The sequence below is a fragment of the Cyclopterus lumpus genome, chromosome 12 (assembly GCF_009769545.1).
Source record: "Cyclopterus lumpus isolate fCycLum1 chromosome 12, fCycLum1.pri, whole genome shotgun sequence".
Lineage (NCBI taxonomy): Eukaryota > Metazoa > Chordata > Actinopteri > Perciformes > Cyclopteridae > Cyclopterus > Cyclopterus lumpus.
In genome coordinates this window covers 12009197-12034430 of record NC_046977.1, presented here as the reverse complement: position 1 = coordinate 12034430, position 25234 = coordinate 12009197, and the positions used below count along the sequence as shown (strand labels likewise).

Sequence of the window (25234 nt, the reverse complement as noted above, 5' to 3'; positions counted from 1 at the left end):
AAGGAGACAGTAGGATTTCCGGTGTATCCAACCAATGAGCTGATTCCACATGCGGACACCGAACACCGCATTCGACGCACGCGAGAGCTGCAGCGGACAAACGCGATTGGTGCAGACGAGGACGCTGGTGACTCCGCAACACGCAGATAGAGCGGGTTGAAGGGAGCCTTACTTCAACAGAGGCACATGTTTAAATCAATTTAAAAGAAGAGGAAGATATTGTAACACCGAGTTGAGACCGCTACGTTCATATGAGTTATTCCTACAGGGTCTCACAAGAAACCTAGCGGAGTGCACCCGGATAATTCAAGCCCAACAGTTAGCTCGCGTTAGCCTGTTAGCTGTCCGATAGCCCCGCAGCCGCTATTTCGTCCACTCTCGACCGGCACCTGCACGCCTTTGCTGCCCGTTATTCTAACGAATTACTCGGTACCATTCAACGCCGCGGGTTCTTGCTCTGGTACTTCAATTATTCAGTTTAAGTCACCGCGGTGACACCAAAAAGAGGGGAGAGGACCGCGAGAGGGTTACGGTTTGGGGACCAGCAGGGCGACACAATCGGTGGCCGTTCACCATGGACAACGGACACACGAAGACGGTCGAAGAAGTTTACAGCTTTTTTAACGTGAATGAGAGCACCGGTCTGAGTTTAGAGCAGGTGAAGAAACAACGGGAACGATATGGACCAAACGGTAAGGAGCTGGTTAATTCCCGTCTGTTCAGAAACGAGTAACGTTAGCCGCACTGTCCCGGTGTCACGTAACGTTACGGCCCCGCGACTAGCGATTAGTAACGGACGACAAGCCGAACAAAAAGGAAGCATGTCGACGTCACGATCTGTGTGTTTAAATAATTGGCACGCATCTTTTCTTTGACTCGCCTAGTAAACAACGCATTATACTATATAGCTGTGTTCATGTTGCATCACAAATATCACGGCAATATGTATTGATTTGTTATGTTTAATCTACCGTTACTGCAATTTAAATAACCGGTTCTCCATCTCTCTTGTGCCTGCTGTCTGGATTGGATGATCTGTAGAATTGCCGGCTGAGGAGGGTGAGTGCAATCAATAACCTGTAACCCTGTATGTTAAGATTCTCTCATTACGAATTTGTCAATGAAAGTAAAACATTGCCATTCACATGTTTAAAATGTGTATCTTGTTTTCTAGGTAAATCCCTTTGGTCACTCGTGGTTGAGCAGTTTGAAGATTTGCTTGTGAGGATCCTTTTACTTGCTGCCTGCATATCCTTTGTAAGTACAACACATGTTTTGTTAGCCATACAGGTGGTTTGTGCAGTGTTGATTCAATCAATATGGTCCAGATGGAGTATAACCAATACAAAAGCTCCCATGCCACTTTCCACAGCCAGGTCCTATATGCCTTTGTGTGTTATCAAGGTACTTGTAGTAAAATTCCCTAATTTTAATTCCCTCATCGTTCAACATTCAACTTGAGATAAATTGACCATAGATTGGGCATTTTGGTGATCTTCCAGTGTATACAGTATATACCTTTTCTGATTAATCAAGTCGGTCAGTTTAGCAAGAATAAGTGGAATGAAAAGGTGCCCAGAATTTGTCTGCTGACACTACCCAGATCCATTTCATGACTGTCTTATGGTATTATGTCTATCCTTTTGCTCTCGTACCAAAGCAAGTCATTGCAGTATTTTTGAGCCTGTTTGATAGAGATTATGTTAATGGATCAAATAACCAGAATTCCGTAATTAAAAAGATGATAATCTTAATGTATTTGGCAATGAACAGCTCTGATTATGATTCTGATCTTGAATCCGATAGCTGTGTTACTTGATTGGCCTATGTGGTACATTGTTGGAATATCCAACATGCTTTTGTGTTTGGCTGTTAAAGAGTGAAAGGGGCAGACTCCATTTCTGATTTCCATTTGTCTCCGATTTAATTATTTTTTTGTTAACAACCCACCACACAATGACTGAAACTCTATGGCAACGCTCAATGTCTGTTTTCATGTTGCCATTGTAAATAAAGGATGACCGTTCCATAAATGAATATAAATAACATGCCAGTGAGTGACAGTCCCCACTGTAGTTTGTGTGTGACAGTGGTGGGTTAATTATCATATGACCCTGTTTGTTCTAGGATTGGCTGTTGGCCTACTGGCTGAGAATATCATCAGTCACAAAGGCATGGCGATGAAAGCCAGCTATGGTTACAAAGCTTATAAATCACGAGCTGTAGTAAAAAACTTGCTCTCAATCACAGAAGCACATACATTTATTTTAGCGTGACAACATTTAGACTACGAAAAGACAGTTAGAATTTAATTTGCCGTTTGATTGGCATGCTTAAATGGGTTGGGAGTAGGGAATAGGGAGGCCATTGTCATTTCGTTTGACACACTTCACTCCCGCCACAGATTAAAAGAGGAGAAAGTGGTTACTACAGTTGTTTTTAACTCTCATGTTGGCCCAGTTTCTGCAATACTGGCAGAAGCTGGCATGGTATTTATTATGAATTATTGAATGGTTGTTAGATACTTTAAAATAATTGGGCCAAATATGTAAAAGTCAAAGTGAGGTTTTGGCACATACTTACTCGGAAGGTGCATGGAAAAGACACTGGGAGGACATCCTAAAACAAACCTCAGAATGACCAATGTCCAGTATTTATTTCTGGTTGTTCTTTAGGGGTGCAGCTAATATTATCCCGTCAGGAATTTAATGGTTTCTGTGTCTCACACTTCAGTATGAACTGTTTTAGTGTATTTACTTACTGTTCATTTATTATTTTCTCTGTTTTTTGTGTTTAGGTGCTGGCCTGGTTTGAAGATGGAGAAGAAACCATTACAGCCTTTGTGGAGCCTTTTGTTATCCTGCTAATTCTCATAGCAAATGCCATTGTCGGAGTCTGGCAGGTAAACGGGTTGCATTTACAAATCTGCTAAGTTTGAGTTAAACAAAACTATTTTTGAGTCATTGTTAAGAACCCTCATAAATAGTGGCTTCAAAAGTGGTAGCTGCTTTTTGCAAATTTAAAATGATTACCTACCAGTGGCTAGTAAGATGAGCTTGGCTTAGGAAGTAACTTTGCTGGGTGATGGTAGGTGAGGTGTCACTTTAATGCTGAAAAGATAATAATTATGATAATAGCTCAACAGCTTGAGCAATACAGCTGAAGATGAAACTAAAATCAATATTACAGAATTTCTTCCACAATTATATGTGTCACCAAATTTGTGTTGGGAATGTACAAGCTAAATAAGGGTCTTTCTGAAGGGGGAAACTAATGTCTTAGAACAAAATATGGAATGGAAAAACTTATGATTACATATTATCTGGACATGCAACTTGACCTGCCCCACTTCCTACTCACTTGGTATATTCTGGTCCATATTCATTAACCTGTCCTTTCAAGGAAATCCTTTGACTAAGCAGGACAACATTTAGTCTTCAAGATTGAAACAAGACAACACATGTGATTGCTTTAAATGGTGCTTTGCCTCTATATTTGTATGAACCTGCAGAGGCTTGGCTTTCCCCCAGGATTCACGGTGTCCGTTCCTTTTGAGAACCAGTATTATTTGTCAACATACCTCTTAATTATAGGCAGGAAGCAAAGGCAGCAATCCTTTTGATTGTTTACACCTTTTTGAATATGAATGTGGCCTGGAGTCAGTTATGCTGGATACATACACTGACTACTTGCACCTGCTTGTGGATAATAGTGTTAGTTAAAAGCACCCCAGAAACAGTTGAACACATTCTCAATTGTATAAAGAAAAATGTGTCAAGCTAATCAATACAATTATTGAATGAAATCTCCTAAGTGGCCATATGTCAGTGACCTGACCTGTATTCATTATTTCTACTTTATTCCTCAATTGTCATGGTTGCTGGGTATAAAGTTCATGTAAGAATATCTGATCAAACAATAATTACTTTTAAAGCCCTTGGATATTTTCACTGGATTCATGCTTGTTTCTTGCTTACTATAAGAAGGACCTTGCATGTCTCATACAGATTTATAGATAGCCCGGGAACAAGTTACTCGTAATCGCTGGGTAATATCTACAAATGACAAACTTCTCCTGGAGGTCTGTGGAATATCATTAGCTGTAGGTATTGAGTAAGGTTATTTTTCTTTATCTTATCATAGATCAAGAGTGTGTTTCCATTGTTGCAAGTGTCTATTTGGATACACTTCTAATAAACTTCTTTGAAGAACAATCCCCATGATTGTGACACCACATTAGGCCAAAAAGACATCTGGCAGGTTGGGTGGGTCTCTGCTGGATTGTCTTGTAAATTAAATACTTGTTGAAGGTCCTGCTGAGGCTTGTGTGTAAATGTATTGTTACAGTGTTTGGTTGTCTGACTTTGTTTATGTAAACACAGCCTCTGAATGATGTTGAGGAGGCTGAGTCTGCTAGTGCTGCTTTGGCTAGTGTCCCTCTGTACACAGTAGTCGAATGTCATGCTTTTTCTAGCTTTCTTTAACCTTGTAGACCTTTACTGGCAACCATTTTAATAACTGTGTCCCTTTTGCTATTCCTTACAAAAGACTTGAATGTCCTTGGGTTGTGTGCCATGTCTCGTTGAGCGCTGCCTGCCAGCCAGGCTCCATCTATTTTGAATAATGGTGCTCTAACTAAAACACCATATATGAGACTTCTCTTTGTCTCTGTCTTTATCCAGCTCTTGTGAAATGCTCAGTGTTCGTGTGAAATCTACTAGTTTTTAATTTGTTCCCCTTCTATTTCCACTGCTCAGGAGCGAAATGCAGAAAATGCCATTGAAGCGCTCAAGGAATATGAGCCGGAGATGGGGAAGGTGTACCGCCAGGACAGGAAAAGTGTCCAGAGAATCAAGGCCAGGGACATTATGCCTGGCGACATTGTGGAGGTGGCAGGTATGGTTATAAGTATTAAAGGGATAGTTTGGATTATTTGAAGTTGGGTTTGTACGAGGTACTTATCGATAGTCTGTGAATTACCTCTAGTCGTTTGTGGTCAGCATGCCCCTAGCGTGGAGAAGTTTTGAAGACTTGAGTACCAATACAGGAGCAAAGTAATATACTACTGTGGACGGAAGCAGCAGCAAGACATATTTTAAATATGTTTTGCTGCTGACCTTGTCCACAGCATCATATTGCTTTGCTCCCGTGTTGGGACTCCTGCCTGCCTCTCCAAACTGGGGGTGTGCAGACCGCCATATACTCTAGGTCAGTGGTCGCCAACCCGTCGATCTCGGAGACGTTCCCTGTCGTTCTCCAAAATAAAATGAAAATAAATTCAGAAACACATTGTTCCTCATTCTCGAACATTTTCTGAAGTGTCTTCTGAAATCTTTTCTTACGGACTTCAGAAGATCAACGTCAGAAAAGATCTCTGATCGCCTGATTCATGAACGCCTGTAAATGTGTTCTTACACAGCGGAAGTGTTCTCAGCTGCTCTTCCCGAATGAGGGGAACGCAGTCCGCCGTGGGGCGCATGGGGACATGCAGAAATACCTTTAATGAGAACTTCACATATTACACAAGTTCAAAGTACAGACATAAAACTAAGTCATTAATATATACATGGCGAAATGCCTGTACCTTCGTGTAAATGTTTACGTTACGGCGTTAACAGGTTACGCCTGCGCGACGGCCAAGATTCTTGGCGACTCGCCAGGTCCTACCTCCGTGAGATCGGCTTTTCTGCTGTTGCCCTTTAAAACAAAAGCTAAGTTCAGAACGAAGCCCAGATGAGAAAAACGTTCATGAATATTAAATTTGTCCCAAAAACGGCGTAAGTGGAGTTCAGAAAATCACCAAATCAAAATCCAGGAGCCGGCTCACAGACTGCCTCAGACTGGCTGTCTGTGCTTATGAACCCAACTACAAGCTCACAGACAGTGTTCAGTCACAGACATCACACTGACTGGAGTCACATGACTTCTGATGGCATTGTGATGGGACACAGAGCTGAACTGAATTTACATTAGTTGCACTCACTGTGAATGTTGTCAGTGTTGTGTTGTAACTTCAGTTGATAAATACAACATTAATATTGGTAGTTCATCCTGCCTGCTCATTGCAAATGTGTGTTTTCTTGTTCATTTTGTGTGCGGTTAACAAATAATTTACTTTTTATGTTGCACTGAAATTAAGTCATTTAGTGTGTTCTTGGTCACATCAATTTGAAAGCTGGACCAAAGTGTTTGATTTCATTCAATTACAATGAGGCCAAATAAAAAGCCTCAAGTTGTAAGTCCAGTCTGGACAGTGTTTTTCTCTCAACGCCTCAATAGGTAAATCTTGCCTGTCACCAAGGCAGAGGTCAGGGATCTTGGGCTTAAAAAGATTGGTGACCACTGCTCTAGGTAATACTCTGACTATGGACAAGTACCTCGTCTCACACAACCCCACTACAAAATATCCAATCTATCCCTTTGAGAGTTGTTTTGATTAACCCTTTATCCCAAGTGCTCGCGTGTGTCAAAAGTGGCTAGGCTAGGCGCCCACTGCACGTGCAGCGTCTTTTTATAATTTAAACATGTTCATTTGTTTCATCTGATAAATTGGCATATCTTGGGGTGCTCTTTTCAAAAAAGAGCTGATTAATTGATGGCTATACTTCAACAAACTGATGCTTTTAGTGATTGTAAGAAATGTACAAATGACATTGGTCATCCGCTCTGTAAACACCATGAACAGTGTTATGACGTACACAGTTTTAAAGGCACACACAGCTGATCCCTCATCCTGTTCATCCCTCTTGACAATTTCAGAATAACGGTAGTAGTAAAGCAGTTATGCAATGCAAGAGCAGTGGCCCAATCTGTTTCCCAAAATATGTTTTTCCTAACCTCAACTTGAATAGCGCCACATGTGTTTTTGGCTCTTGCGTCTCTGCTCGTCATTTCTCTTGTTTTCTTACCAATCAGTCCTTTTCAGTGGGCCTCTTTCTGTCTTATCTTTCTTCTCTATCTTTGGATGTCTTTTTTTTTCTGTGTCTGGTAATTATGTAGTTTCCCATAGAAGATGTATTTTCTTTGTCCCAAAGCAAAGTAGTGCCAATGTCTTTCGGAGTCAACATTGTGTCCCACTCTGTGGCATAACTTTACTTAAATAATCAACTATTTGATACTACTTTTAGATGTAGAGCTGCGATGATTTTGCCATCACAAGTTCAGAAGCTCCGTCTGAGCAAGTTTTTAAGTGGTTCGTGGAAGTCTGTGTCCCGAGTGTGTGAATTACTGTGTTTGTGTGTCCTGCTTTGTGTTGATAATATTGCTCTTTTAGTCCATTTGTTGGATACACAGTAAGGGTTCTTGCAGTCTACCAATGATTTCCTTCTGAAATATCTTTCGACATTGATTGCTTACTTGTCACAGTTCAGTGTTTTTGCTGCGTTTCATAAACGTTTTTTTTCCCTGCAGTACAATGAATTGGGTATCATTGACCACAATTTAGCTTTTTCTGGTGTTTCTGGGCACAGCATCAAACGACACACCTGACCCCTGGTGCATCAGTGGCATAGTTCTAAGCTGCCAGCTTAATGGGAAAGGATCTAGGTCAGGGCCACATAGTGCAGTCTCATCTCAGAGAAAACTGTTTTAGATTATGTCAATATGGTGGCCTTTGGTGCATTATAATTTGACTACATTTAAGCTAAGATTGCTGCTGATTATACTTTTGTGTGAATTGACTAATGGACAGAGGGATTAATAAACCAAGTTATGGCGACACAACTTTTAAAGTAATCAGTTTACTGTACACACGACTCAACTTGCTGTCTATAAGTTGTTGTGTTTTATCACACTATGACTAGTCGACGACAGACTCTGCAAGATCATTCACTTCTTTGCTTTCCCTGATGAGGTCTCCTAACTATGTTGTGTCATGAAAACACACATGAATTGAGTGACATGGGCCTAGTGGCGCTTGTTGATGACCTTGTTGCCACACCATTATTATTTGTGACGTTTATGCGTGCACACAGCCAACAACTTGGGTGCAACAACGTCTTTGGCTCATTGTTCCTGTTGCTACAGGCAACCCCTCCACCAGGTTTCCTCCGAACTCGTGTCTTGCGCTCTCATTGGCAGAAGCTCCCTTCCAGACTCCCCGACGGTTCCAGATATTTAGCCTGCTAGATATCTGGAAGGGGTCTGCGATGCGTTGGCGAGTCTCTGGGCTCACTTCTTGTGAACAGTTCACACATTGCGCTCAAGCACTGATGTGTTAGCACTGAGCCAACACAGCTTTGCCTCTGATCTGGGGCTTTCGTCGGAGATCTGGAAGTGGAAAATAAAGGCAAAAGTCGTGTAGTATGAAATAGGCATAAACACTAGCAGCAAAAAAAAAAAAGACAGTTTATTTCATGTAGCTTCTTAAAGTGGAAGTGGACTACTTCTGAATCAAGAGGCTGTCAACATAAAGAGAAATGCATCTTTATTGGCAGCATTGAGCACATTGCTGAGTAGGGAAGAATGGGTGAAATGACTAAGGCATCAACGTCCATGTAGATTTAAAAGTGTTTCACATAAAACCTAATTCCACTTAGTTTTCCTGGTTATCTGCAGTTGTGTCCTCAGTTTCAGGCTCATGTTTCCCACTCCATAATGACTCTCTGTCCCCTCAGTTGAGCCGTTCAGACATTGTTTTGGTCTCCTGAGTACGGTTTCATTACAAACCCAAAGTGAGTATACTGTTTTTTTTATTACTGCCAGGACTCTGAGGCAGCAGCTCCAATTCTTTGCTTTCGGGTTGCTTTTGTTTTACCGTGCAGTTCTTTATTGGACAAGATGTTCTTAGTCTGTTGCCAAAGTGACAGCCTTGACCCTTGTAGCAACAACATCCTGCGCTTAAGAAATAAAAGAGTGCAATTTCCTTCCCAGTTTCTTTCTCATTCCATGATTTAATGCTGTCTGGCTCTATGGAATAGAGCCATATATATATATATATATATATATATATATATATATATATATATATATATATATATATATATATATATATATATATATATATATATATACACACACACACACACATACGACAGATCCCCTCTGTTGTTTTGACTTGTGGTTTTATTTTAACCATTAACGTTGACCGAGGCGGCATCATGGGATGTAACGTTTAGAAAGGGTACAGATTCAATTTGATAAATAATTTGTGCTCCAGATGGCCACATGGCCAGATTTCCCCTCTTGTGTTTGGAGTATAGGATAATCTGTCTATTGTCATCACCCAAGCTATTTGTCTCTGCCCTACCTCTGCTGACTGTCTATTCCACTTGTTCACCCTCTCTGTGTTCAAATAATTAAGCTTTTACGTTGGCAAAGGAATAAGCCGATATGTAATGCACAGTGTTTGTGTATGTTACGGTTTGATCCGATTTATTTTTTGGAAGAGTCGGTTGAGGCCTGGGCGAACGTATGAAAGGTCCCAGAGGGCTGAAGACTACGTGCTAGCACATCAAGGAGCCCCGGTCACTCCGAGAGAAAATATACAACCTCTTAAGATTCACTAGACCCCCATGATGGTTGCCATAGAGTAGGGGCTTCGACCATGGTTAGTATGAGGATGGAAAGGTAGAGATGCAGACATTGGATAGGATGTGAAAACGGACTGACTTGTCCCTCACTCTAGGGAACAAATAAAACATAAAAATCCCTCTGTTCACATGGGAGAAGAGGTCCCTATCCCCAAGGCTGTCCATGCTCCCAGAAAAATAAGAGCATGTGATGTAACATGAAAGGAAAGATGATGTCACTCTTAAGTGGAGACAACTGCTAGTTTTGGGGCAGTGCAAATTATATGCTTGTATTAAATACAGTAATTGTTATTAAATTGCAAACTTTAAAACCTGATCATTTTGAAGATATTTTACCAAATTGCTGGTGTGCAATTTATCATTGTCATAAAACATAATTAATGAATAGTATGTCTTTGTTTGTTACATTTAGTTTCACAAAGTTATGTGTTAGGCCTGATGCGACCTTACACATAAAAGAATGATCCACACAGTGTTATTAATCTCACACTAGTATCAGTTCGGCTCGATCGGCCGTTATCGGTCTCTGGACTGAAAGTCAGACCGGTGCATCCCTACATATTATTGTAACCCATGATTTGTTCTTTGAAATGTAATAGTCATTATTACCAGTGGAAATGGGTTTGTCATGTCAGTGAACACAACCTATTTGTGGAAATCAAGATTACCAACATACCGGATTTGTATTGATAGGGGTTTAATTTAAAAGGCTGTAATAATTGATGGGTCTTGTGTCAAACTATTCTCATTGCCTGTGAAAGTGGATTATTCTACTTGCTACGCCCTTATTCCCTACACCAATGAGTGGTAAGTAGGGTCACTATTACTTTGACGTAGTAGGTTTTCTAATTGGTGACTATTTGTGGGAACCTTCCCACGTGGCTTTGAGTCCTAAATAGTTCCAGCGACTGCAGTTGTCGTCTTTGCGTCTTCCCTCATGCTATGCTTCTTAATCTTCATTGTCACCTGTCTGAGATCTAGTTGATGTCAGGGAGGCGATGATGAAGTGGCTTTGACGGCCTCTCGTCAACTGGAGGACCAAATTTGGTAGTGCAGCTGGTACAGTCCAGGAGAATTATTACTCGCCATGAACTCTGCATTCCCACATGTTACAGTGCATTTACAGTAATAATATAGATCTTCAGGTTACAGTATAGTTTAAACTATATTCTGTAGAATATTCTCCGGTCTCTGTCACAAACTCATGAGTGGTGTGACTGAATGAACAGTTTGTCACCCTGATTATATTTAAACTCTTACGTAGAGCGGATTCTCCTTGCTTAAAACTGAAGTTCTTTTTATAATTCCCCCCAAATCCAGCAGCACGTTTACAAATTATCAAAATAGTTTTCCCATTTTTGGACGAGTCTTTTAGAGCACTCATCTAGGCCCCCTCCTCCCCTCCTTTTTATTATTCTCTGCTCAGAAGGGCACTGCAGAGGCCCACGGGTTGGTTTACATCTGTCACCACTCGGCACTGTCCACAGAGGGATCTCTTTAGAGCCTCTGGGTCATTGCTCTATATTGCTTTTAGCTTCACCCTTTTAACCTGTGTGATGTCTTAAGGCTGGAAGTAATATTTCACTTTGATGCAACAGTGGCATTTTCTATCAAGCTTTTAGAATTTCATTAAAATGTCAGCTGTCAAATGTGGGTGCTACGGGCACCCTACGCTGGCTCAGTCTTAACTGACAGTGTAGTGTTATACAGGAACATAATAGTTTCAAGACTTGAATGTACTTTTACAGATTCCTTTTCAGAATATTGTTGTATGTTATATTCTTTGATTCTTCATCCTAGATCTGACTTTTCAAGAGATAAAATAAACTGAATTTGTTTGTTTTTCCAGTCCCATCCCATAAAAGGGCTTTGAAATGATAAAACTCATGGAAGAATATTACTTAAAACAGATGTGCAACTGAAGGTCAAACATGGTCTAATGTTTAAATACTTTTTTCTTTTATCAAAACACAGAGCTGAGAGGGTCATTATCTTTTTATCTGTTCAGACCGGACCCAAACTGCATGTGAAATCCAGAGGAGTAAAACCGTTTGATACTCTTTTAAGCAAAGTTAATAAACGCGAGGGGCTTTAATGGTACTTATCGGCTCTCTGAAGCGGACACACTTGTTTGGAATTTTGAGTATATTTACGTTTTACATTTGTTTTACTGGGGATTGATAAACCGCTGTGTTAGTGGAAAGAATGAGCAGCAATCTATTTGCGTCCTGTTTAGGAGAGGAGTGGAACATTAATATATATTTTTTAATACATGACTTCCCTTTAGCCTCTTACCAACACATAACTTGAGATTGATTTTATCACTCCCAAGGAGCATGAGTTAGATTAATACAGCATTGATTTGATTTCAGTGTGTGTGAACCGGCTTTTGTTTGTTTATAGTGCTTATCTTATCTCTATGTAAGTATTATCTCTTTTCACGAAAACATGTTTAATTACAAAGGTCTCCCTTACAGTATTTGATCAATCTGAACATCACTTGTATCGCTGGTGTTGTGCAACGTAACATCGACCTGTAGTCGTGCCATAAACGGATGCTTTTAAAATGTAAAGAGGTATTTAAGTGTCTCATGTTTCTGTCCACAGTCGGTGATAAGGTGCCGGCAGACATCAGACTGTCTTCTATCACGTCAACAACACTGAGGGTAGACCAATCTATTCTCACAGGTAAAACCATTTTGTTATTGTTCAGCCCCTTTTTGTGTGAGCGATCTCGTCATGTTTGAGTCTCTGCCCTGACCCATTACACATGATTATACATTTTGTATGTTCCCCTTTTTATAGCGTACAAAACAATATATAGACATCATTTCTCAGCCTGCCTTTTGATCAAACCAGAGACACAGACCAAGAATATGCAATGTCCTTTTCGCACATGTGCTCAATACTCCCTGTTGTCATGGCTGTTTAGCTAATAGCAAGTGTAAGAATGAGAAAAGGTAAATGGATGCATCTCTTGATGGATAATTGGACAGCGGTTTAGATGGAAGGGATTATTATATTACAGGATATATGCAATGGGCTGCACGGTGGTGTAGTGGCTAGCACTGTCGCCTCACAGCAAGAGGGCCGTGGGTTCGATTCCCGGTTGGAGCGGTCCTTCTGTGTGGAGTTTGCATGTTCTCCCCGTGGCAGCTTGGGTTCTCTCCGGGCTCTCCGGCTTCCTCCCACAGTCCAAAGACATGCTGCAGGTTAATTGATCTCTAAATTGCCCATAGGTGTGAATGTGAGAGTGAATGGTTGTATGTCCCTACATGTGCCCTCGATGGACTGGCGGCCTGTCCAGGGTGTCCCCTGCCTTCGCCCTATGTCAGCTGGGATAGGCTCCAGTGCCCCCGCGACCCTAATGAGGATAAGCGGTATTGAAAATGGATGGATGGATGGAGGATATATGCATGAGAGAATAGGTTTATGTGAATCAAGTCCTTAAGTCGCTTGTCTTCCTTTGCTGCCTTAATTGGTAGCAAATTCCATGGGATATTTTAGTGTTTCAGCTGTTTTCCCCTTCCCCATTCATGGCCACAGCGCTCGTCAAATGCTCACTGCTGTACTCCATCAGAACAGTGCAGACCTTGCACAGTTGATTAGATGCATAGACACACACACACACACACACACAGTGCAAGCACATATCAGATATGGGGGTTGAAAGGCAGTGGCAATGCTGTATTTGATAATTGTCAGGCCTGCACAATCAGCTGCAAAGCCTATTCCACACATCTGCCCAAAGTTTCGACCGAGAATCTCAACGACCACGTTTCTCGCCTGTGTAGAAACTCTCACTGCTTCCTTCTCATGTCCTTTGTTTCCGCTTCCTGCAGGAGAGTCTGTGTCTGTAATCAAACACACTGACCCTGTGCCCGACCCACGTGCTGTCAACCAGGACAAGAAGAACATGCTCTTTTCTGTGAGTGACTCACAAGACCATTTAAGTCTGTTCAATATTATTTACTCTTGTTGTGTCTGTCTACACTTATAAAGCCAATTTTCTTTTGCTGGTGATCTTACTCGTCCTCTTTTATTCTATACTTTTTTTTATATCCATTTATCTATTTAAGAGTTGTATCACATTTGGAAAGTAATAATATATTAATTCATGTCTTTGCTTTTTCAGTTTTGTACATGCAAGACGCCGTACAATAACATATATGTCCATTTCAATAAATGTATATGTCCAAGGGTCCACTAGTCTACAAAATAAATTGTCACGGTTGCTTCCATGGCAGCTACTACAGTTTCCAAACTTTATTTAGTACTGCAATATGTTGACTTGCTGCATGTTGAATCTCCTCTCTCTGTTTTTGTGACATGTCTCGGAATAGCTGTCTAACTAGTTTTACCCCTATGCCAAGAAGCTCAATGGTTCATGCTGTTCTGCTTTTAACCTCTCCCTCCACAGGGCACCAACATTGCAGCTGGTAAAGCTATTGGTGTGGTAGTGGCCACAGGTGGCAATACAGAGATTGGCAAAATCCGTGATGAGATGGCAGCGACGGAGCAGGAGCGGACACCACTGCAGCAAAAGCTGGATGAGTTCGGACAGCAACTATCCAAGGTAATTTATGTTCCACTTTTCTCTCCATTTGTTTCTTTTTGCTTTTACTTCAGGAAATCATGATCAATCCGAATTCATAACATTGATTTCATTAATTAATTGTTTGCTGTGAATACGGTCTCAATTTAAACTAATGTATAATTTAAGGTTATTACACTGATCTGCATTGCTGTGTGGATCATCAATATTGGACATTTCAATGATCCTGTCCACGGAGGCTCCTGGATCCGAGGTGCTGTCTACTACTTCAAGATTGCTGTGGCTCTGGCAGTTGCTGCTATCCCTGAGGGTAAGCTAGAGAGCTCCAGTACTCTCATGAAACCTTGCCATTGACATGCTTGATGCCCTGAGAGATTCCTATGCTGTGCCTTGACAGTTGTTTACTGTGTACTTCTAGTGCTGGGACAACGAATATCATTATTCTCACTTGAGTAAATTAATGAATAGAAATTGATGTCTCTGTTTCTTTCTGTCAATGCTGATCTCCTTTCCTGTGTTTTTAATCCTTTTTTCCTCCGTGGTTCTGTTATTTCTCACCAGGTCTGCCTGCCGTCATCACCACTTGCTTGGCTTTAGGAACACGGCGAATGGCCAAGAAGAATGCCATTGTCCGCAGTTTGCCGTCTGTGGAGACCCTCGGCTGTACATCTGTCATCTGCTCTGACAAGACTGGCACGCTGACCACCAATCAGATGTCTGTGTGCAGGGTAAGAGAAAAGTAAACGGTGGCAGAGAATGAGCGCAGGAACCTGGAACCTATGGGCACATTCATGTACTTTTATTTATTCATGCGATTTTAAAATCACGCACCACAATCTAGTTTATAGAAATAATTTTATTTTTGAAATGTTTCATGCCTACAACAGCTTGCTTTGGCTATCATAGTCTGTGGGTTAATGAGTTAGAAATCTTCCGTCAGAGTAAGATATGAAACAAGAATTTACAGCATTGTTTTGACTGATGTTGCAACTGCAATATGACTTAATATTAGAGGGCATCATTTTTTTAAATATTGTTATTCTTGGTATTCATTGAAAAACAATAAGATGAAAGTATTCTGCAAAACATGTGTACACCACGACATCTATGCAACACGCCAATATTTAATTTAGGGTGGTATTTTGACACACAGTTTACCTTGAACAAAATGTGCCCTGCAATGCAGAAATTGTCGTAGACGGATTGCCGTAACTTCTTGAAATACAGATCACATCTCGTTTGCTGTGTTGGTGTAACTTTTTGTTCTCATTACCATTCATGTCTGTAGCCTACAACAACCAGTGGGAAACACTGTTCTCGTGATTTGTGTATAGAATATACAAATGTTATGTAACGCAAACTGACTGACTAAAACAAACAAGCGTCGGCTTGACTACCGAGGCGTCATCCCTAATAAGTTTAAGGATTTCTATTCACTTAAAATGATGTTTTAAGACATTGTTAGCTTGTCTAACAACATTCATGCAGGTTTAATAGTAACTAGTGTTACTATGTAAATAGTTGCTGTGTATTATCATGTGGGAGTGCCTGACTAGGTTACTTAAACATTCACATTATATAGGGATAACAAGAGTCTTGTATCGTAAAATAAATGATAAATTGTCAGACAAAAATGATTGAGCAGTTATGGTCATAATAATTACTCCATGCTGAGGAACACAAGCTAAAATCCCTTCTGCCAAAGTGTGATAAATGAGCACTCGGTGACAGGACATCAATGTGTCTCACTGGATGAGTTGATTGAAAGTTTTGCAGATGTGACCAGTAAGTAAAATATGGTGTTTTTTCGCTACCTTGAAATGTTTTAGTGGCACACCATAATATATTAAACGGGATGCAGTGGGCCCTTTGCAATTGAAGCTTGCAGTATTTAAATTAAGTTTATGCGTCTTGTTAAAAACTTTGTTTCCTAACATGTGCTGGTCCCTGGCCTCAGTTAAAGTACCAACATTTTGCATGAAACAATAACTGGTATTTAAATGTTGAGTCAATCTAGGCATGGCAAACACAGGGTGTCACTGAGGGCTGTCTACAGTCTCCCAGGTTAACAGTATAGTGATGCGGTCGGCCTTTTATAGGAACTGGGAGAAAAATCATAAAATATGAAAACATTTGCAATACGTAAAAGTAGCACAAGCGCTGGCTATTTGCCTGACATCTGAGAACCTTTCAAGTGTAAACCTTTCATTTAAAAAATAAAGAACCCCATGTTATACGGATTTGTGGAGCACTAAACACAGCTAATAATAAATAATGAAGGATTTAGGTGTGCACAATTAGAAAGGAAATAAGATCACATGTTTTGTATATATTGTCCCCAATCCCTTATGAGCATGAACAGCTTGAGGCTACATGAACTATTATCTATTTACTGTATAGTTTAGTCTTACAAGATTTGTTGCTCCCCAGTTAATTTTCTGACATATTTTCCCTTCCTGCTCCGTCCCTCCATCTTTCTTGGTGCTACTCCTCAGCCCTTTATCTCGTTGGTCTTCTGTCCCCCCCCCACCCCCCACCCCTCCCTCTTTCTTCCCACCGTATTCCACCCTCCTCCCCCTTTTTGTTCAGACAGCATGCTGATCAGTATATGCAGTAGTTAGTCACTTGCAGTAGAGTTGCATAACTGACCTTGTGTTGAAAGATTCTCCCTCTCTTCCCTGTATATTTCCTCTTTCCTTGCTCATCCTATATGGACAATTTCATGTCAATATTATGTTTAGCCATTTTCAAAGACCTCATTTTTGGGAACCAAAGGATACTATTCTTGGCTATTTGAAAGTCACTGGCGGATAAGTGTGTGCTTGCCTTTTCCAAACATCTGCTGTCCGAATAGAGCACTGCCAAAATGTGGTGCCCTTGAGTGACTGAATGTTTCTCTCTCAATTCAATTCTTTTTTGCGATCTGTTTTTTTTAGGACCGCTACTGACATTACTGCTTCTCTTTTTTTTAGTCTTGCTGTTGCCTGAGGGGAGTGTAGCCATAATGCCAGCTCATTTCATTTAAAGATTTCTATTTTCATCCCTGTTCTCTGTCCTGCTCCTTTCAATTTTGGGCCAATGCAGTGCTTTGTATGTAAGACAGTGTAACGAGTGAATGCTTACGCGACATCTACGGTAACAGTTTGAGTGTTGTCTGACCCAACACCTCTATTGTGTGTTTGCTTTGGCCTCTGGTGCTGATCAAAAAGTCCATGTCTTGACAAAGAGCAGCCCTTTTTTAAATTTGGATAGGGAACAAAATATTAATTTAATAGGATATTCATCATTGTGCGTAATCAAATTATTCCTTTGCCCTTTCATTTGAAAATCTAAATTAATTTTATGAAAATCCTAAATAAACCAGACTCTTAAAACCAGCCTCCTTACTCAAAGGTTTGAATATTCAAGGTCAAACTATTTCCGCTGAGTCATTCACTTTCATACACTGTATATAAGCGGTGTGACTGCACAGAGAGGAATTCTGTGTCTGCCTTGCTGTAAGATGACATTTATGGACCCTTCCCACCGAAGTACTTTGTATCTGCTTTGGCTCAGCATTTCATTATTATCCTCTCCTCTCTGCTCAAAGGACCATGATATGAAGGTTTCTTTCCTCTGGATGGTGTTCTGCTGCCACCTGCTGGAGGCAGAATCTCTGCTTTTTTCTGTTTAATTCTTTTTGGCATTTAGACCTAAGTATAGGATGAAATGGGTACAGCACTTTAAATGTGGCACAACATATTGTTGCAGCCCTCGTTGTTGCAGCTGCAGTTTTGTGAGTGTTAAGTACTAATAGTTTCTACAATGTTTGGCCTCTACAGATGTTTATCATTGATCGGGCAGAGGGCGATCATTGTTCATTAAAGGACTTCACTATTTCTGGCTCCACATATGCACCGGATGGAGAAGTGTGAGTATTTAGTCTCATAAGTCTCTACAATATGAAAATGATGCATGCATAGCAATATAAAATCACTAATCTAAAGGTTATATGCTGCGGTGAAGAATTATTTTTGCAACGCTTTGATTTATTCTATGTGGGTCTCGACATGTTATACATACACACCTCTTCCCCACCTGGTTTTTAATGAAAACTGCACAATTGGCTCTTTTGTTGGTCACTGTCTACATCTGTTTTGTTTAGGTTCCATGATGACAAACCAGTGAAATGTTCCCAGTATGATGCTTTGGTGGAGCTGGCCTCTATCTGTGCTCTCTGTAATGATTCCTCATTGGACTATAATGAGGTTGGTAGTGAATCTTTTTGCTTGTTAACTGGCACATAATCCTTAAGTGCCTATGTGGCTCTGTTGACAATGGCTTACATGTTTTGTGTGACAATTTCAGATAAACTGACCAAATGCCTTTTGTTTTTTTGTGCGTGTGTGTGCGTGTGTGTGTGTGTGTGTGTGTGTATGTATGTCTAGACCAAAGGTGTGTTTGAGAAGGTGGGCGAGGCCACAGAGACGGCTCTCACATGCCTGGTGGAGAAGATGAACGTGTTTGATACAGATGTTAAAGGCCTGTCCAAGATTGATCGAGCCAACGCCTGTAATTCTGTATGTAACACTGTATTTTTCATAGTAATTTCCTTCCAATACAACGTTAAACAATGTTCTTTGGTCAAAAAAGATAAAACAACCCAAATCCAGAAAAACTAACTGCCATTGTGTTTTATCTAAACTTTAGGTGATCAAGCAGCTGATGAAAAAAGAGTTTACTCTGGAATTTACAAGAGACAGGAAGTCCATGTCTGTGTACTGCACTGCTAATAAGGCTCGGTCCTCCGTTGGCAAGATGTTCGTAAAGGTACGAATTTGAATTGTCCAAAGTGGAGACATGCACAATATTTCCTAATTTTTTTTCTGGGAAATATATCTGCTATTAGAATGAATGCTTTTCATTATCATTAGTGTCAGGGGCATTTTAAATATTTGTTTGCTAAAGATTTTACAAAATACAACGTTTTGCTTATTGAAAGTAGCTTGCACTTACCTTTTTGTATTCTCATCCTCCTGTCAATGCCTGCTCATAGGGTGCCCCTGAGGGAGTGATTGACAGGTGCACACACATCCGTGTAGGCAGTAACAAGGTGCCCTTGACCCCTGGCATTAAGGAGAAGCTAATGTCTGTGATCAGGGAATATGGAACTGGCAGGGACACACTGCGCTGTCTGGCTCTCGCCACACGAGACCAGCGCATGAGCAAGGACCAGCTGAAGTTGGAGGACTCCACCCGCTTTGTTGAATATGAGGTGAGAGCCGGAACGGATTAATATGGTCGGTGGGTTCACCTCAATCATTTGTGTCACTTTAGGTGTCCAAATTCCTCTTCAGGTGTGACATCGTTGGCTTGTCAGCCTCTGAGTGAGAATAAGCAAAATAATCTGAAAGTTGCATCTATTTCTTTCATCATCCAGACTGACCTGACATTTGTTGGCTGTGTGGGCATGCTGGATCCTCCCAGGGCCGAGGTGGCAGCCTCTATTAGACTCTGCCGCCTTGCAGGCATCCGAGTCATTATGATCACTGGGGACAACAAGGGTACGTAGAGAGTCACATCTGCTTGGAGAGAATGTTAACCCCTTCTTTAAAGGTTCATTCTAATGGGCAGGGGAACATTTAACGACTGCTACACACACAGTAAAATTGTCACATATAGTTCTGCATACTTACCGTAAGAAGTAAATGTGCTTTTCTTTTTTTAAATGTCCATATTATAGGGACGGCTGTGGCCATCTGCAGACGTATTGGAATTTTTGGAGAGAACGATGATGTTTCCAGCATGGCATTCACTGGCCGAGAGTTTGATGATCTGTCCCCTGCTGCACAAAGAGAAGCTGTGGTCAAGGCCCGCTGCTATGCCCGTGTTGAGCCGTCACACAAATCCAAGATTATTGAGTATCTGCAGTCTTATGACGAGATCACAGCAATGGTAAGCCTATTCACCTATTCCCCCACTCAAAGTGTGTTTAGGACCTCTGGCATGCTGATAAAACAATTACTATCTACCATCTGTTTGATCAACCAGATGAGATCAATGCTCGCCTAGCGGGACGTTTTATGTAAAATGGTTTATCATAACTTTCTTGTTTCCTCTCCTTTCAGACTGGCGATGGCGTTAACGATGCTCCTGCTCTCAAGAAGGCTGAAATTGGTATTGCCATGGGCTCAGGCACAGCTGTGGCCAAGAGTGCCTCCGAGATGGTGCTGGCTGATGACAACTTTTCCACCATCGTAGCTGCAGTCGAGGAAGGCAGAGCCATTTATAACAACATGAAGCAGTTTATCAGATACCTCATCTCTTCCAATGTGGGAGAGGTTGTCTGGTAAGGATGACTGCCTTATACAAAGACACCCTCTCTTCCCTCTAGAACCATATCCTGTAAAATACACATTGACAAACATTATACCCTCACATCACACAATTTATTTCATAATCATGCTGCTTTTGTGCGTAGCATCTTCCTGACTGCAGCTCTGGGGTTCCCCGAAGCCCTGATCCCCGTTCAGCTGCTCTGGGTCAACCTGGTGACCGATGGTTTGCCTGCCACAGCTTTAGGCTTCAACCCACCAGACTTGGACATCATGAGCAAGCCACCACGCAACGCCCGCGAGCCCCTCATCTCTGGATGGCTCTTCTTCAGATACCTAGCCATTGGATGTAAGTGGTTGCCGTTCTTTGTCCGCGGCGACTCAACAGCGAATAATTCTGTTGATATTATTGAGTGTAAAGGCAGTGTAATCAGCAGGCCACTGTACACTAGGACAGCATTTATCTTAGTTTGTCTTTGTCTTGGATTTATGTAGCCAGACATCTGTGACACTAAGTGTGTGAATGACGTCGTCTTTGGTTTGATCACCAGGTTATGTTGGTGCTGCCACTGTTGGTGCTGCTTCCTGGTGGTTTGTTGCTGCTGAGGATGGTCCAAGGATCACATTTTACCAGCTGGTATGAATTGCAGCTAAATAACTAGTCATGCTAATTATGTACACTTCGACACAAACTTAATTTAATCTGCTGTTGGCTTTAATCTGTTCATAGAGCCACTTCCTGCAGTGCGGCCCAGAGAACCCAGACTTCGCGAATCTGGACTGTAAGGTGTTTGAGTCCCCTTACCCGATGACCATGGCCTTGTCTGTGCTGGTCACCATTGAGATGTGCAATGCCCTAAACAGGTTAGTTAGAACAAGGCATCCTCCCAACTGTTATTACCAATAAATTAGCAGCCAACATGAATTGTTTTTTAGTTTATATATTTTCTCCCCCCAGATCATGCTCGATGTGACCACCTACTTTGTTTTAAATCTTAATGTTCCATTATTATTTTCTGCAAGCCTCATTGTTGTTTTTACTAATATTGCTCAATGTCTCTGCTACAACATCCTGGACTTTATTTCCATTTCCACACACGTATGTTCTATATGGACAAATGAACATACAATGCAGTATTCGTAAATACTGGCGCCAAAGTCAATAAGCGCGTTTTTAACAAACATGTCCATTTGTCTTTTTTGCTCAGTGTGTCAGAGAACCAGTCCCTGCTGAGGATGCCTCCCTGGGAGAATGTGTGGCTGCTGGGAGCCATCTGCCTCTCCATGACCCTTCACTTCCTTATCCTCTATGTGGAGCCTCTCCCAGTGAGACACATTTCTTTTAGTTTGACAAACAGTTCACGATGCTGAGACGAGTAATGAAAGCGGTGTTGTAATGTCTGCTGTGTCTCTCACAATTGGAGTGTGTACCATGCAGACTGAACCTTGATCTTTTGTCTCGTGTGCTTCTTTTTAGATCATCTTCCAGATCACCCCACTGAATCTCACACAATGGCTGATGGTGCTCAAGATGTCACTGCCCGTGATTCTACTTGACGAGATACTAAAGTTTGCCTCCAGGAACTACCTGGAGTTCGGTAAAGAACTGGAGAAGCCTGACGGCTGCAAAGGCTGCTGCCTGTCTGCATGTATGGAGGGCATCTCCTGGCCCTTCGTAGCCGTGTCCCTCCCCTTGGTCCTTTGGATCTACAGCACCGACACTAACATGGCCGACATGTTCTGGTCCTGACTGACTTGAGCACAACTTCGACTTTTCCATTTCCTCCTCGCCCCCACCGCCATCACCTCCCTCTGTCCTCTCCCCTCTCTGGCTTCCTACGTGTGCATAGCTTGCGAGTGTGCTTGTTTGTAGAGTTAGTATGTGTGTACTTGTGTGTGTACGAGAAGGACCAACTTTAACACATGAATTGAACAAATGATATAAGATGTTAACATTGAGAAGTCTCCTGTTTTGAGTTGGGATAGGATTTCTGAATGGGTGAGTGTTAGAAGACCATCACTCCTGTAGCTGTGGACTTTGTTGCTGGTTTGAAAAAATATATACTGTTGCCAGTTCTTTCTTTTTTTATTGTTAATATTGCCTTTAAGGTTTATATTTTTTATGATTTGGGGAATATCGGTTGTCTTATGTCACTACAGTAACGACAGTAAATTATTTTGTTTTCGCTTCCCTCTTCATGAAAAGATATCAGAAATCCATTAATCTGTACAGAGATTGAATTTTATGCAACCTTTTTTTTTTTAAATGGCTTCGTCACTTGTTTGACCAGTGTGTCTTAGACATACCGCCTTCATTTATGTTCTCATGTTTACCATTGTGTCTTCAGTATAAACTCAGAACTCTTTCAGAGAGGACGAGCTCCGTGTGGCGGACGAGGACGGGGAAAGGTTTGGGAGTGAACGTTTGAATGCTCCGCTTAAACAAACAAAGACAAAAAAAATGTAAAAACAAAAGCCGCATGTCCTGTGACCAAGCATGAACTGTATGTGGTTTCTCATTCCTAATTTAATTGTGATTGTCTCAACCCCCCCATATGTTAGAGTATACATTAACCTCATGGATGTGTTTTTTTTAAATATAATTTGAAAACAAGCCAGTTTTTCTGCACTGGGCAGAGCACAGCTACCTCAATATGATAAAAAAAAAGACTTTTCTTTTCTTTGCTCATCTCTAGATAGTTTCCTCAACAGTCTTGCTAAAGCGTAACAACTGAGGTGTGCCCCTATTTACTTGTGCAGAAAACGAGAACAACATTTTCCTTCCCTCTAACGATATTAAGGATATATTTTGTTTGTATTGATTTTTGACTTTCATTAATATTTGTACTTTGCTTTGGAGACAGAACCGAGTGGGGATGATGCATATTAATTACCATCTCCATAGCGTTTGATTCAAAGGACGGTAATATTCAAATCCTAAGAAAAAATACTATTGCTGAACGTAGTCCAAATGAACTTGGAGTGCAAATAAGAACCCAAAATGTTGTTTTTTTACTACAAGGAAAAATACACCCATAAACCTTTGAATCAAAGTGTTTTCTGTCTTTATTTAATATGATTGAAGCCAATGGCTGTCAACATTATTCCGATCCAATGTTTCTTTTGTGTGTGCATATAATACTTGAATAGAAATAATTTCAGACACATGAATGCTTCAGTGTCCTTGGCACAACATGACGAGCAGGAGCTGTTGAGCACAAAGAACTTGTGTTTATTTGACTTACAGGCTTTAATTGTTGGCGTGTTTAGTTTGTGCTGGACTTGCCACGCTTTGTGGCAGTGTGTACATGTTGAAACAGAGTCCACACAGTCAGCTGCACTCAGCTCAGACCACTTAAGCTTAATTATTTTGCGTGAGAAATCTAAGCATGTTTTTTTTGGGTCGAAGCCTGGGCTTGTGTGTTTGTGTTCACTTAACAACAACTGTGCTTTTCTTCCTCAATGCCTTCCATTGGCTCCCCTGTCACTAGAGTGAGTATCCATTTGCTTTGTTCACACTCTACTAAATACCAAATCACTTCATTAGAATCTAATGAAACTCTACAGCAGAGAAACATTCCACCGTTAAATAGAGAAGCATTTTGGGAAAGACATCAAGGTCACTGAAAGAAAAAAACACCATTTAAGGTGTGAGGGAGTGATCCTATACAAATATACATTGATTAGGGGTTGATGTTGACCACGTTCGCTATTGTGAATGTCACTGTGTGCTCTTCTTTTCACTGCTGACACTTGCCTTTAATCCCCAAAAGATACAATATAATATATCTTGGTAGTGTGGTGGATAAACATAACTGTTTTTATATTCTTTTGTACTAATGTGTTTTTTTCTCTCCCTTTTTAGGTTGGCTCTCATAAAACCTTCGCAAATGTTAAAGAGCGGGCTCAGAGGCTGGCGTTGCCCACTGTCCAGCATGTGTGCTCACTCTTAACTGCACAGCTCTGACACCGTGATGACCAGCTGTGTGTGTGTGTGTGTGTGTGTGTGTACACACCCTTGCACAGACACAAAAAAGGACATGTTTTCACAGTAATGAGACCAAATAAATAAGGGTGTACTTAAAAGTGTTTGGCTGGAAATACACTTCTCGTTGCCCCATGCAACACACACACACACACACACATACACACACACGTATACCTCTGTGCAGATGCAGATATCGTTATGACACTTCCAGTTTTGTGTGTGCCCTCAACGTTCCTTGCATGAAGATCTTGTTTCCAACTTCCATGGTATCTCGTCACGTAGAGACTCTAATCTTTAACAACCGGGTTGAATGCTTTTAGCAGTGTACAAAACATTCATGCATGTGTTCCAGCTGTATGTAGGCTTTGCAATTTGTATTTATAGATTCTAATGCATAATACTCAAATGACATTACGATGGCTATATCATAGATATGTAAATCTGTTTTTAATTGTAACAGTTTGAGTAATTAGCACAATATTGGACATGGCGAGATGACTCATGCTGAACTTGACTGTGCTTGACGTGAGTTTTTTTTTTTAACTTTAATTTTCCCCTTTTGACAACTACTGTAGGCCGATCACTGATCCATTTACTTTCTAAAGAAGCAGTCCTTTGCAATGAGAACAACATACACTTTGATTCATTGGTAATCCTGCAATACAACAGTGTTGTCTTATTGCCTCTGTATTATTATTATTATTATTATTATGTATCTTTATCAACTGCTGTAAAACTGTGATCTATGAGGGGATCTGTGCCGGCCCCCTCAGCGACACCTGATCGGAGAACAATAACATGTAAAAAGCCGATCATTATTGATGACTAATAATGGTTGTACATGCAT

General features: G+C 41.0%; 1 protein-coding gene across 1 annotated transcript; it reads left to right on the top strand.

The window, feature by feature from the left end:
- Nucleotides 1-62: 62 nt before the first annotated feature.
- atp2a2b (ATPase sarcoplasmic/endoplasmic reticulum Ca2+ transporting 2b) lies at nucleotides 63-23452 on the top strand. The gene is made up of 23 exons (XM_034546382.1): nucleotides 63-692; nucleotides 1042-1059; nucleotides 1175-1257; nucleotides 2798-2902; nucleotides 4758-4896; nucleotides 12138-12218; nucleotides 13373-13458; nucleotides 13951-14106; nucleotides 14254-14395; nucleotides 14647-14813; nucleotides 17907-17995; nucleotides 18230-18332; nucleotides 18513-18644; nucleotides 18775-18894; nucleotides 19121-19339; nucleotides 19505-19628; nucleotides 19808-20019; nucleotides 20193-20413; nucleotides 20546-20748; nucleotides 20951-21036; nucleotides 21130-21263; nucleotides 21608-21725; nucleotides 21877-23452. Exons 1-23 carry the CDS (start codon nucleotides 575-577, stop codon nucleotides 22147-22149), a joined length of 3129 nt encoding a protein of 1042 aa, XP_034402273.1. The 5' UTR covers nucleotides 63-574; the 3' UTR covers nucleotides 22150-23452.
- The last annotated feature ends 1782 nt before the right edge of the window (nucleotides 23453-25234 follow it).